This window comes from Camellia sinensis, chromosome 13 (genome assembly GCF_055761805.1).
Source record: "Camellia sinensis isolate YWXY chromosome 13, ASM5576180v1, whole genome shotgun sequence".
Taxonomy (NCBI): domain Eukaryota; kingdom Viridiplantae; phylum Streptophyta; class Magnoliopsida; order Ericales; family Theaceae; genus Camellia; species Camellia sinensis.
The window spans coordinates 95,777,029-95,792,537 of NC_138973.1; the positions used below are offsets into that span (position 1 = coordinate 95,777,029).

General features: G+C 34.8%; 1 protein-coding gene across 1 annotated transcript; it reads right to left on the reverse strand.

Moving 5' to 3' along the window:
• Positions 1–10,886: 10,886 nt before the first annotated feature.
• Positions 10,887–14,794, reverse strand: LOC114264020 (uncharacterized). Its single transcript, XM_082902962.1, has 2 exons — positions 12,052–14,794; positions 10,887–11,485 (listed from the first exon to the last, which is right to left on the reverse strand). Exons 1-2 carry the CDS (start codon positions 14,753–14,755, stop codon positions 11,052–11,054), a joined length of 3,138 nt encoding a protein of 1,045 aa, XP_082759088.1. The 5' UTR covers positions 14,756–14,794; the 3' UTR covers positions 10,887–11,051.
• Positions 14,795–15,509: the final 715 nt, after the last annotated feature.

The window sequence follows — 15,509 nt, forward strand, 5'->3', positions numbered from 1 at the left end:
GAACAATAGTTTTAGTAATTTGAAGTATCCTCAAGCGCTTTACTTCCATAACAAATAGAATAAGTGAGGTCTAAATTTTGAATATTTAAATGCAGGCTCAAATCCTCAACTTCAATGAAGGCTCAAATAATCAGAATTAAACTTATCACTTCAAATCAGATTCCTAATAGACTTCAAATAGTAACCCGAATTCCAAAATAAATTGTTAGTAAAATCAAATACGGATCAAACCTTAATTGTCACAATTCCCAAATTACAATAAGGTAATAATCATTTAAAATCCATAACCGCTTGGAAGATCTTAAAGTCGACATCATGACATCAACCACAGAATACATTCACCATAAAGCTATTATATTCTTGTTCCAGTAACGTCAAAGTAAGCTAAGTATGGTGCCTAATCTGATCTTTTTTTTTGTTTGTTTGTTCCATATTTAGTAAAACATTCTAATCATGGACATAAACATTTTCCAAAAATATGTAATACATAAAATTCCTCGAACCTTTCATAATTACACACAACACATTGTTCAGAGACAGTACTTAGAAACTTATCGGACCTTTTAAAGATTATCAGATGATGGGATACTTCCCAATAGCATTAAACTTATTTAAACTTTGATAGAACAATCTCTGGTCCAATTTATAACAGATAAGACAGAATGACTTCAAGTTCAATATAGAGCATTCATCAAGCATGCCACAATAAATTATCAAATGGGAAACTCATTCATGCATAGCAAAATATCTTTTTTAGAAAACTTGTCATATTCTGAACAATCGAAGTTTCGTAGCATATCTAGTCATTTTGGGGAAATTATTCGGCAAACTCATCATACCATAAACATGTCGGAAGTTCATAGCATATTTTATCATTTCAGAAAATACTTATCATATAGAACATTTCGTAACCAAGATATAGATTTCATTAAACATCGTAGAGCATAGCCATTTTCAAAATCATTCATACAAAAGTATCTTTTACAAAGACATTACTCACTTAGGTCCATGGTCAACTTACACAAGGTCACACATTATTCATCTATGTCGGAAGTACCGAATTTAATTGATGGTATGACATCTCTAAATAACACTGATCACATAAGTTTCATTCCAATGATCACTCATTTTCATATCACAATAAAGGAATAAGCCTTGAATTAATTCTCATACAAATATTTCGTCCTTAGTCAATAATGGTGAATTTATGATAACAATATGTTAGGTTCAAAACAAAAACGCATCAGAACAAAATTATGTCTTTCAGACAAATGGCAGTCCACAAAAGAAACACAATTTTCCTTTTATTCACATTCATTCACAAGAATATATGTTCGTACTGAAAGGAGGAACAAAACTTCACTTATCATCTCGTAGAAAGATTCACAACATGACCTCCTTTTCACCAATCATCCATTTCAATAACCCAAGTAATTTGATTAACAAACATATCATCTCACTATGTTAACAATGTCCATTTATATTCTTACACGTGGTAGGACAACATAAGCAATACCTCATTCTTACTACCTTTCCCTCAAGACACTAAATACAAATTAGCTTAATACATAAGATCATACCAAGTCATTTAACTCCATGGTTCAAGATTTCAGATAATACTTTCCTTCGCCAACATACATATCTTAATTCCCTCAATATATACTCTATCTCTACAAATTAACATACTCAACACCACCAACATTCTAGTCAAAATTTCAATTTCCCTGTATCACTAAACTTCCATAAAATTCCACCGAATACTATGTGATCATAGATCATGATACTTGTATTTGTTAATATTCCATTTCATCCCTACTCCGAGAGTCATAAGATGTAGATTATTAACACGCCGCATATTATTGATTAATTACCCCATAACACATAGTTTCGCATACTTAGTCATAACACACAAGCATACAAGGATATGAGTGGGGCAATTCCTTTATCTCTACTTCTTATATCAAACCATTCTCAAGTTCCATACTGGTTATTAATCATTGTATCTCTCAATTGCCATACACTTCATTGATTCACAACATCCTCTGTTTCCCCAAAATTTCGCATGGTCTAATTTCACATATAACACAGATAGAAACTAAGTTTAATCTATTTTCATATTATGTTTCCACGAACATGTTTATACTAATCAATTTGAACAGCCAAAGAACATCGATATTCCACATCTTTCAAACTTTAGCCTTATGTAACCCATTCTCATTTCATAACAATTATCCAATTCTCCTTAAACACAAAACTCAGTCTATGAAACAAAACATATGAATCTTCTTTTATTACCCCAAAGTCCATAAGAGATTAGATTCTCAGGCTTAATACTTAATTGATTGTATAACCTCACATACTTCTTTCAAAATGCACATCATCTCATTTCGTTATTAGATACATGCAACTTAAATGCATTCTGGACACTCTAATGCTCAATGGACACGTGTGTGAGATCTTAACTCGTGCTCTGATACCACCTGTCACGACCCAAACCCGCCCCTAAAAGTTTGGTCCATGACCGGCCTGTACATAGGCCTCAAAACAGAATTTTAGAATAATATTTAATCACATACGGGGCCTTAAACGGAAACAATATTAATAAAAGACAACATCCATTGAGCTTGTGCATACAGAATGGTTTAATTGGATTTAAGCATTTAAATACATTTCCAAATATACATATACAATCAAAGAATTTATATAGATCTCACACACACTTATTAACGACCCTAAAATCCATATTAGAGATTACCTTTATGGCCTTATGGGTTAATGCATTTTAATTTAATGATATCTGTTCAAATTGAGGAATTATCTGCTGAGCCACGACTTTAAAATTGAAATTACCGACCTTTACGGGTTCAAAAATCACAATTGAGTACTTGGGTGTGTTAATGGAAATTTTTAGAACTATTTCGAAAAATTAATTGGAAATCTAATTTGTCTGATTCGTTAATGCACATTTGGGTGGTTAACTTGGTACTGCAAATTGAAGGCCTTAGAGGCTTTAGAAACCAGAACATGAGACATATTTATGATCAGCACAATTTTTAGAGTCACCTGGGAACTTTAATTGAAATTTGATTTCGTGCGATTCGTAAGGCCACGTTTGGCTCTCTCTATTGTGTTAAGCCATGTGTGTGTTTATTTATATATATGGATGTGTCTTTAAGTGATGGATCTCATCTTTTGGGAGCCCAAAATATCTAAAGAGAGAGAGAAGAGACCCGTGAGAGAGAAAAAGAGAAGAGAGACCAAGATTCTTGAAGAAAAGCTCAACTATCATGGGGGTTTGAAGATAATTGAAGGGAATTGAAGAAAAAGAAGGAAGATAGCCCATGGAAACTTGGGGGAAATTGAAGAAAGTTAAAGAAAGACAAAGATTGAAACTAAGGTATGATCATCTATCTTGAATCCTTATATTTAAAGCATCAATTATATGAAATCAAGGATGAATATGGAAGATGTGAACTTTGAACCCCAACTATGGCTATATTATGCTCTTGTGTTCTTGTGCTTGGGAATTGAGTAATATTTTGAGGTTATGGTGTTTGATAGAGATTGATAATGTGAAATTTATCGTGTATTAAAGGGTTTTGGGCTTTGATTTATATGAAATTGAGGTTTGATTTTGAAAATGAGAAGTTCCAATTTTACAGCCATTTTCGGACTGCAAACTGCCCAGGGCCGCACGTGCGGCTCTGTTTCCCGCATGTGCAGGAGACAACTCTGTTCAGCCAACTTTGAATAAGTATATCTTTTGCCTCCGAACTTCGTTTTGAGTGATTCTTGAGCCTAAAATCAAGCCCCAGAAGTCTAGTTTTCAATGGTAGTGGTCTCACTCCCAAATTCTAAATAAAAAAAATAGTTATTTCCAAATTAGTGACGACTATTCACTTTATGTCAACCAGTTTTGTACCATTTCTTCACCTAAACCATTTCCCATCGATTTCTCCTATTTTCTAAGACATGAATTATAACTTATTAAGGAATAATGAGCTTGGTACCACTATGGCTAATTGATTGAATGATCAAAGAGAATAAGTAAAGGATTGAGTATAATCTCATATTATGTGTTGTGTACTATACTTGTAGGTCGAGACAAGGACATCGTCCCATTACTACCGAGAGCCGATCACAGTGAGTAATAGTAGTGTAACAATATGTTTCACTTTACTTCCTGTGATTATGATTTATGTATTGTTACTTGTAAATGGTCTATTCCATTGATGTTGTGCTTTGATTCAATTAATTGATATGCTTGAATAATGGCATTGATATGGACCTAAGGTCGTTCTGTCCCTAGTAATAGACGTGGGCTCGAGGCCGCTATGATGTGAATTATTCTGTCCCTATTAATGCAGTGATATATTTGCCTTCTGTTAATAGTTATTATTAATGTTCCGTTATCCGCAAGACAACTATGTCGACTTGTCACAAACCATGGGAAAATCTTTGTGCACTACTGAGTAATAGTACTGTAGCAGTACGTTTTGCTTACTGTTGATAGTTAATACTGACGTTCTGTTATCTGCAAGTTAACTATCTGAATTCATGATGAACAAATGGAACATATGTGTATTATGGAACAATGATATCTTGGTGTATCTGGAATCATTCTATTTTGCTAATGATGGGCCCGAGGCCAATCCGTTGATATCTGGGCTTAAAGCCGTTCTGTATCATCTGTGGGCTTAAAGTCGTTCTGTATTATATCTGGGCTTATAACTGGTCTATATTATATCTGGGCTTACAGTCGCTCTGTATAATCTGTTAGGCCAGTGGCCGTTCTGTATAATCTGTTAGGCCAGAGGCCGTTCTGTATAATCTATTGGGCCTGAGGCCGCTCTGCATAATGTGTTGGGCCTATGGTCGTTTTGTATTCTGCATGGGCTTGAAGCCATTCTGTATTATATGTGAGCCTGAGACCATATTGAAATATAGTTATGGATAAGATCTACATATGGTTGGCATCTGTCTATTTATTTTATCCAAGGTTTTGCTTATTCAATTAACCTTCTTACATTGCTATTATTCACTGAGCTTTGCTCATTCTGTTTTATGTATATTTTTGTAGGTGAGCCATCGGGGATTGACACTAGAGTTGTACTGAGGTTCGCCTGTCTGCCAAGTCACCTGGGGTATGTCTCCACGCGGAGGCCTTAATTTATTGTTGGGAGTCATATAAATTATTAAGTCTTATGTAAGTGTGTGTGAGATCTATATAAATTCTTTGATTGTATATGTATATTTGGAAATGTATTTAAATGCTTAAATCCAGTTAAACCATCATGTATGCACAAGCTCAATGGATGTTGTCTTTTATTGATATTACTTCCGCTTAAGGCCCCGTATGTGATTAAATATTATTCTAAAATTCTGTTTTGAGGCCTATGTATAGGCCGGTCATGGACCAAACTTTTAGGGGCAGGTTTGGGTCGTGACAGGAAGTTCAATGGAAACATGGGTAGAGGCGATAAGGAAGGATATAATTGATTGAGGATATGATTTTTAATAGCCAACTGGAGAAATAGACCCATGTAGCTAACTCCAATCAATTACGGCAAACCCTGTCAATAGGAGCCTTACAAAATTTGTACTATTATGCCTTCTAATAATTCCATAGTGTCTACAAAATTCATAAAATTGTCGAAAGTAGGGTAACTTGTCCCAATTTCTATACCTAGAAGGTTAAAACCCAAAAAAATATGATATAAGAAAATGTACCATGATTTTAGGAAAAAAATAACGTTGAAAAACTAATAATTAGAATAAATCAATTACATAATCTTTCAATTGCTTTAATGTCAAATCAGCTGAGTCTAGAATGTTTGGTAGATGATGTTTGAGTAGGTGTAGGTGGTTTCTAGAATATAAAATTTATGAAGTGCCCTTTGAATTGATTTTCTGTAATACTAATTTTCTTTGATGGACGTATTAGGGATCATACGAGCTTGCACCAAACAGGGTTTAGTTTGGTGAATGTAGGATATGCTTTTATAATTTGAATAGACTGGTTGTTTCTGATGTTACCTTCATCCTATCAGTATTTGTAACCGACTTCTTGATTTCAGGTTTTAAACTGGAGTGGCTTGGAGTGTCCTGACCTTAAAACAATGTACATAAAATCTTCTTCTTAGTGCTTCTTCAAGTTTTAAGTACTGTGCATAAGCATTGGGTACAAATTCTTCAATTTATGCTTATTTTGGTAAATCTGATTACAGTTTATGTTCTGATGCATGCATGCAGACCAGTGAAGACTAACAATGAACTCTCTCATCAATTTGAATTTAACTCATTCAAGCTTGAAATTTATGTTATAAGCAGGAATATATTTTTAAAAGAGAATCTAGTAAAGTTTAATAGAGTCTCTTACTCTGGTGATATCTTGAGTTTGGGATAATTTTCTTGGTAGTAATTTGCCATCTCATGTATAGTTGGATCCATCATTATAGCTCAACACTTGTTTCTCTGCTAATGTCTTTGCTAAAACATGATTTTTGGATTTCATGGTTAATGGTGATTGGATATTAAATTAAATGGGAAAGTGAATTAATGTTGCATTTTGAATGGTAGTTATTATTTCATATTAGTGCTATTTTTTAGTTTTATTACAGGTATTTTTTTAGTTTAGTTACATAAAATTAGCACAATTAAAAAAGAAAAGAAAAGAAAAGAAAAGGATATCACAGTGTTTCTAAAAATGTCGCTAAATATCATACCAACGGCTGGATGTTTTTAAAAAAGAGATACGACGGCATTTTAAAAACGTCGCTAAAGAGCATGGTGATGCCATGTTACCGTTAGTAGAAATTTTAGCGGCGTTAGTTATAGCGACGGGCGTATCTTCGACGTTTGGTGCTAAACGTCACAAAAGGATTTGACGGCGTTTTTGGGACCTATAGCGGTGTTTCTTAAACGCCACTAAAACCCCTATTTCCAGCAGTGTTATTGCCTTAATTTTTCTACCAAGTTGATTCTCAACCTCATTCTTATATTGCATGAATTTTTCTAAGGCTTCATCCTTGCTTCATAGAAAATATACCTAGCAATACTTAGTGCTATCGTCAATGAAAGTGATTGAATTTTTTTTCCCACCTCGATTTTGAACAAATTTCAAATCATAAATGTCACTATGTATTAAATCTAGTGGCTCGGTATTTCTCTCCACTGATTAAAATGGCGATTTAGTGAACTTTGCCTCAACACATACTTTACATTTGTGATTTGGATATATTTGAAACTTAGGCAAATATTCTAAGTTAATCAATCTACGCAAAGTATCACAATTAACATGTTTTAATCTGCCATGCCACATATATGAAGACTCCTACAAATAAGTAGACGATGTGTTAATATTATTAATAGTTGGAACAACAGCCATTACATTCAGTTTGAAGAGCCCATCACACATGTAGCCCTTCCCTACATACATCTCATTCTTTGTCAGTACAAATTTATAAAACTTAAAAACTAGTTTAAAACCATTCTTGCTCAGCAATGATCCAGAAACCAAATTTTTGCAAATTTTTGGCACATGCAACACTTCATTGAGAGTCAGCTTCTTTCCTAAGGTCATTTTCAGCACTACCTTTCCTTTTCCTTCAACTTTAGAAGTCGAAGAATTGCCCATGTAAAGTTGTTCTCCATTATCTACTCCTTGATATGATGAGAACAACCTTTTTTATGAACAAATGTGGCAAGTAGCGCCAGTATCCACCCACCATGTTTTGGTATTGCTCACCAAATTGACTTCAAAAACCATTCTAGACAAATTTAAATCCGAAACCATTGCACAAAGACTGTCTTCTTCTATTATGTTAGCCTGAGCTGGTTTTTTTTTCATGTTCCCTCCTTGAGTCTGTCGCTTGCGACAATCCTTGGCACGATGCCCCGGCTTGTCACATATATAGCATTTGCCTTGGAAATTTTGACTGTTGTTGAACCCTTATTTGGAACTTTCTCCAGGATGCTTCATTTTCTTACTGTTGTTCTTTGGTTGCTTTTGTTCCACCACATTTGCTTTAGCCACCATAGGATGATGTCCATTTTTCTTTTCAGCCCCACGGTTGTCTTCCTCAATCCTCAAGCGAACAATCAAATCCTCTAATGACAACTCTTTGCGTTTGTGTTTCAAATAATTTTTAAAATCCCTCCAAGAAAATGGTAGTTATTCAATTATCGCTACCACTTGGAAAGATTCACTCAGAGACATTCCTTCTGCATGTATTTCATGTGGAATAAGTTAAAGATCTTGGACTTGATTGATCACTGTCCTGGAATCTATCATCTTATAATCGAGAAAACAACCAATACCAAATTTCTTTGTTCCGGCGTCTTCTGTCTTATATTTACGGTCCAAGGAATCCCACAACTCTTTTGCGGTCTTGATTAGACTATATACATTGTATAATGTGTTATCCAATCCATTCAGCATATAATTCATGCAAAGGAAATCTGCATGTTTCCATGCATCCACTGCAGCAATAACCTGAGCATTGCTTTCATCCTCCTTTAGAGTAGGCGCATTCTCTCTTAAAAATCTTGCCAAATTCAGTGTAGTAAGATAAAACAACATTTTTTGTTACCATCTCTTGAAATCGACACCATTGAATTTTTTAGGTTTCTCTCCATGATTAATTGGAACAGTTCCAGAAACAGGACCATGAGAGACAACTGGTATAGGAGCCACTTTCAGTAACCATTTCTGTTTAACAAATAAATTTATTAAAACAGAAGATATCTCACAATAAATATGTATATGTAACAATGGTAACCAAAAAAAAAAAACTAGAAAACTAATTTTATTTTATTTTAATTACAGAGTTCAAACTAAACACAAAAATACATTAAATGTTAATTTACTTGTTTTTTAAACCTTCCTTCCAAAGAACACATGAAAACAATAACCAAATAAATAAAAACCAAACAGATACTGTGATCTAATAAAATTGTAAGTCACAAAATACAACAAACAAAAATAATAAAAACAAACAATCCAGTACAAGTTTCCACCACCTAAGGACACCAAATAAAAAAATTTGATGAACACCAAACAAATACTATGTTTGATAAAAGGAAACCAGAACCAGATATTTAGACAAAACATAGATTTACAACTCAAAGATGTATCAATTCTGTATTAATTAAATCAGAATACTACAAAATTTTATTTTCTTTTAAACTAGAAATAAACAGAACTATATATGATACCAAAAGAACACATAATGAAATTATGTATTGGGAAAACAGTCACAAAAGAATTAACTTAGCCAGGAAAAAGGAATTTATGTCTTAAAATTGTTGAAAATAATTTCCCAGTAAATTAATTTATTAATTTAAATATCAAAACGAGATTCAATATTCAATAAAAAAACATAACCAAGTAACAGAAGATACTTACAAATACTGTGAACCAAAACCAAAATAATTAACAGAGGTGTGATTGAGGCCAGTGTTTGGACACTGTGTCTTTAAGACATAAATTTACCTTCTCTACTAGTGCTTGAGATTTATAAACGTCCTGTCTTTAGGGTACAACAATCACCTACACATAGAAGTAGCACTACAATCTATGTGTACTGCGAACCAAATTTGTGTTAAGCACTCTCTTAACAAAACCAATAAAAATGAAGATGAAGATGATTATGAACACTACCACAAGAAGACGAAAAAGCTAGGATCCAATCTATCTTTTTCTAATCCTAAAATGAGAGATTGTTTTGCCATTAAATACGCAATAATCGTAGCAAGGAATAGTCACCTATGTGGCTGTTTGGTCAAGAAAGGTGACCGTTGCAGACCAAAGTTTGAAAACTGAAATCCAGATTTTTATTTATTTATTTATTTATTTTCAAATGATGGTTTCTCCAAAAATTGTAAGTGCCAAGCCAAGCCAACCCAACCCAACCCACACCCGCACGTGTGTGTTTTGGATTAAGCCTACCTCGGTCCATAACTTCCCTCCTTACAAAATTTATATTCATGAGTCGATTTCTCATTCACTCATTAATGGTTTTAGCAACCATAAGACATTCTCTAGTTCACCATGTAACAAGAAACAAATTGCTACGTTGACCCACCTAAATAATGGATGGGTCCTACATTATTAATGTTTTAAAACCATTTTTCTCCAACAGGATAACCATATAGTTTGCTATATGCTTTATGAGAAATTTCACCTATTACTATTTCTCATCACACTACAAAAAGATGGACCTTTTGCTATGAAAACTTACAGTTGCAAAAAGTAGAAATGGCATTGCAAAAAGTATTAGCGACAACATGGCAACAACAATCATAGTGGGGCAAAATGGGGTGTGGCAAAACGTGACTTATTGTCACAAATGGACTTTTTGCCGTCACTAAAGATGTATTATTTGCAACAGCTAGTTATTGTCGCAAAAAGGGAAATCTCACTTTTTAGCAATGGCACTACTTGCTGTCGCAAGTAATAAACTTTAGCAACAGTCTACACCGTCACAAAATTGTTATAATCTTCTAATAAAATCTTTTGTGACAGCCAATGGGCGTCCTAGATATCCCCCCTTTTTTTAAAAAAAAAAAAAAAGTGACAAAAAAAAACTTATATAAATGATATTTTCTTTTTCATAATACCATCCATGCATTCACAATCAAATGTATTTTTTTTTTCTTTTTTGTTTTTAAAAAAAAAGCAAACAAAATAGATTAATATTATCCACAACCAAGCCAAGTAATAGATTATTTAAGCTTGAATATAATTTTAACAAGTTTTCAAATGTTTTTAAATTTGGTTGTTTAATTTGCAAGCTGATCTCATACAAGTTTTGGTCAAGCTAATAACAAGTTGAGTTTAACAAGTTTGATTTTTATTAGTATATAAACTGACAACCAAGTAATAGTTTGTTCAATCTTGACATAATAGCTTAATAAACTTTTATGTGTTAAAGTTTAACTTGCTTACATAATAATTTAATCTTGAACATGCTCTTATTGAGCCGATAATGAAAAGTATGATTTGCTTTACAACTCTATGCTTATGCAACAATCAATAATCAAAAGACTAACTAAACACTAGACAACGAACTATTATCCTCACTTCCAAAAATCGTCCCTTGATTAGAATTATCAAGGGAATCGGAAGCATAGTTGTACTTGCTCCCAACATTACAAGGTCCAAATCCTAATTGATGGTTGCAATCGAGCAGGATTCGCAAGACCTCTCTCATGCTAGGCCTATTTGAGGGATGTGGCCAAGTGCAAATGATCCCAAGCTCAAAAACACGAGTCATTTCATCCAAGTAATGAGGTTCTTTAACCTTCTCATCAAGGACATCAACCATGTGGTTTCCTTCTTGATTGTAATATTGAAATGCCCAATCGGCTAGGCACATATCTTCATTTCCATCATTGGCTTTCCTTCCGGTAACTAGTTCCAAAAGAACAACACCGAAGCTGTAGACATCAACCTTCTCATTCACTCTTCTTGTTCGAGCATACTCTGAAATGCAAATATAGTTTAAAACGTGAATGCCAAAAAGTCTTGCATGCAAAATAAATTTTTGAATTTTTTTGGTTGTAGCTTTATAAGTTGACTTATTTTTGAATTATTTTTTTGTTTAGTGAACTTTTCTAAAGTTTGAATCATTCTTTTTTTTTTTCACATTTTGGGTATGTCTAGACTAAACCATTCTAGAAATTTAAATAAATAAATAAATAAATAGAAAAGCTCATCGAAGACAAATAAACAAAATTTTAATGATTTTTTTCGACAAGATTTAGCTTATATTTTCCTCTTCAATAGACTTTTATCAAAAGTTTTCAACATTTTTTAATAATTTTTTTTACTCTACCTGAGGAGTTCCCACTGCGACTTACAACCAAGATTTTTAATTTGTACCTTTTTTTTTTTTTTTTTCTTTTGAAAGAAGTCGTTAAAGAGAAAAATAAGATTTTTCTTTTTTTTTTTTTTTTTAAGAAGTAAAAAAATTAACTCAAATTTCTTGTAAATAAATCCATTAAAGAAAAATATGAGGAAAAATAAGTCAACTTATATATGTAACTTACCTGGAGCAAAATAACCAAATGAGCCAACCACGGTTGATATTGTATTATGCTCCACATGCTTTACCAATATCTTGGCTAGACCAAAATCTGCAACTTTAGCATTGAACTCAGAATCCAACAGGATATTGCTTGATTTCACATCTCGGTGAATTACTGAAGGCGTGCAGTCATGGTGCATGTAGCATAGCCCTTTGGCAGCTCCCACTGCGATTTGCAATCGCTTAGGCCAATCTAAAACACCACAATGGACTGAATCCGTTGTGCTTGGCCACATATCTCCATGGATCCACCTATCCAAGCTCTGATTTTCTAAATACTCATAAACAAGAAGCTTTGTAGTCTCACTTGAAATGCAACACAACAATTTCACTATGTTGGAGTGGCGAATTGTCCCCAGTATCTGAATTTCTGCCAGGAATTCCTTCTCAAGCTTTTGATCCAACTTCTTGATATTTTGGATTTGTTTGACTGCTACAACTTTGCCTAAGCAGTTCAATTTAATACGATATACCTTCCCTGACCCACCACATCCAATCACATTGTTTTCAATTAAATTAGATAAAATTTCTGACTCTTTGAAACTCAATTCCTCAATTGTGTGGAAGCGAGTAAACTCGCACTTGGAATTCAATTTGTGCACTCTTTTCTGGTAAGCTCTTTTGATCTGGAAAAGTGTGAATATAATAGGTGATGAAACTAAGATTGTCGTTACGACTACTATTATAGCAATAAGCCATGGGGATATGTTGCTTGAGGTTTTAAATCTAGAATAGCAGATATCAAGGGCGAGTGATGGATTACTAGCGCAAAGACCGGGATTGTTCAAGAAACTGGTATTGAAAAATGTGTTTTCAAACTCATTTGGGATTCTCCCGGTGAGACAATTGGAAGACAGGTTGAGAAAAGTTAGCCTTAAAAGGCCAATGTCAGTTGGAATTTGACCTGAGAACTGATTACTTGACAAGTCCAAATCAGTGAGGCTTGGTAAAGAACCAAGTTTATCAGGAATTGGACCGGAGAGCTGGTTTCGACTGAGATTTAGAAGTGTTAATGACTTCCAAGAGACAATATCTGATGGAAGATGGCCAGAAAATTGATTCCCATCGAGCACAAGTGTTGACAGGAGAGGAAGAGAGGTCAATTCTTGAGGAATTGTACCACTAAAGAAGTTGTTACTTGCGCTGAACACGGTTAAATGTTTCCAAGATGACAACCCGGATGGGATTTCACCTGAAAACTTGTTGTTACTGATCTCAAGTCGCGATAAATTTGGTGCCAGTGTTCTTGGAAGCTGACCGGTAAATGAGTTGTCGCTTAGCATCAACATTGTCAGATTGGATGATGTCCAGAGACCTGCTGGAATGCTACCGGAAAGGCAATTACCATGAACCCGAACAATCAACAAACTTGAACAATTCCCAAGTGAATTAGGCAATTCACCGGTGAGATTGTTATCAAATGCCACCACTCCTAATAGTTCACCATTAGCACACAAGTGCTCTGGCAACTTGCCAGTGAAATGGTTCGAAGGTATTTCGAACCGCTGGAGCTTCGAATATCGCCCAAATTCAGGTGGCAACGTTCCCGAGAGATTGTTGGTAAACAACTTTACATCTCTCAGTGATGGAAGGCGGCCAATGCTTTCTGGTATTTCACCGGAGAGTTGATTGTCAAACAGAGCCAAACCCGACAACAATGTTAGTTTGCCAAAATCAGCCGGTATTGTTCCAGTCAAGTTGTTTTGGGATAAATCAATTATCTCCATCATCAAAGCTTCAATGGGCCAAGGAATCGCCCCGGACAAGTGATTTTTGTAGAGATACAACTTTGTTAAATTCTTTAGCAGAAACAAACCACTTGGGATTGTACCAGTCAAATTATTGTTTGACAAGTCCAATTCCTCGAGCTCTGTTAAATTCCCAATTGTTACCGGGATTTCACCGGTCAAACTTGAATCTTTAATCCATAGTTGTTTAAGTTTCCTCAACTGGGTAAAGCTCGACGGTATTGCCATCAGGAGAAATGCATTGTCAGACAGCTCCAACATCTCAAGATTTGACAGGTTTCCAATTTCTGGCGGGAAAGAGCCGTTTAGCTCATTTTGAAAAAGCCGAAGGACTCTGAGCTCGTGGAACCGCCCGATAGCCAGTGGGATGTCGCCGGTGAAGTTGTTGCCGTTGAGGTTGAGGACCCGGAGCCTGGTCGAGAGCTGGTCAACGTCGCCAGGAATGCGGCCTACAAAGAAGTTTTGGGAGAGGTCTAAATGTTTCAGCTTGGAACAGTTGTAGAGAACCGTAGGAAATGGTCCTGGGATGTAATTGTACTGGAAATCGATGACGGTGAGGTTTTTGAGGTCACAAATGAACTGTGGGATTGTCACGGCAATGGTTTTGTTAGGGAGAGAAAGTCCGGTGACAGAGCCGTTGGTGCAGGTGATCTCGGGCCAGTTACAGTGTGTCGATGAGTTGGAGTTGGGAAATTTTGGTGGAGTCCAGTGGCTGATGGAAGGTGGATTGTACCAGTGTTGTTTGAGTCGCAACAGAATTATTTGTTCTGAATCAGTAGTAGTAGATTGGGTGTTTCCGTGCAAGGGTAGGGTGAGGAGTAGGAGGGAGAATATGGAGAAAAGGATTTGAAGGGAAGTTGTTGGGGTTATTTTGGACATTTTAGAGGTTGGTTTCGCGGGGGTTTTTGGGTGGTACATAGTTTGGGAAGTTCAGGTTTGGAGGGATGGTGAGAGGGTCGTTTTTCGGCAGGCAGATGTTTTGAAAATTTCAAGCTGGTGGCTGGGTTTTATAATGTGAAGAGTCCAAGTTTCCTCAATCCTCAATCAATGGTTAAAGAGGGAAAGAAACTTGCACTCCAAACAGCCAACAACCAACTAATTTATTTTTTTTTTTTATTTTTATTTTTTATGATCCAGGGTCCAAGTCAGTTTACACCCATTTTGACTAATCGCAGGACCCATGAAAAATACCTCTCCATATGAATCAGACAAATTTTGAGCAGAGCCTAATTTTGGGCAGAGTCTGCAGACGTGACCCAAAAAATAAATCGCTCCTAATAAAAGTTGAACGTGAGACCTTGATTAACTTTTACATTTTAGTAGTTGTTTGGGATGCACTATATAAGTGTACTTTTTGACTTTGTAGTTAAAAAAATAGAAAAAAAAAATATGTTTGGAATAACTTTTTGACTTTTTATGAAAAGATAGGTAATAAAATATTATACTAAAATCAAAATGACAATTTTACCCTTTTAACTTTTTGACTTTTTGGGTTAATTCAAAGGGAAAAATAATAATTTTGCCCTCGTAACTGTAAAATAAGTTAAGAGAGAGTTGAGAGAGTGATATTGAAAGAGAACTCTGTTATTGAAACTATATTCAGAAACCAAATAGAGGCTCCATAATATAGGAGCTGGTTACAAAACATCATTATGATATAATTCAATATAAT

Coding starts and splice junctions, on each gene's coding strand:
- LOC114264020 (XM_082902962.1), bottom strand. CDS start 14,755: ATGTACCACCCAAAAACCCCCGCGAAACCAACCTCTAAAATGTCCAAA. Junction 11,486..12,051: donor ATTTGGTTATTTTGCTCCAG/GTAAGTTACATA, acceptor TTTGCATTTCAG/AGTATGCTCGAACAAGAAGA.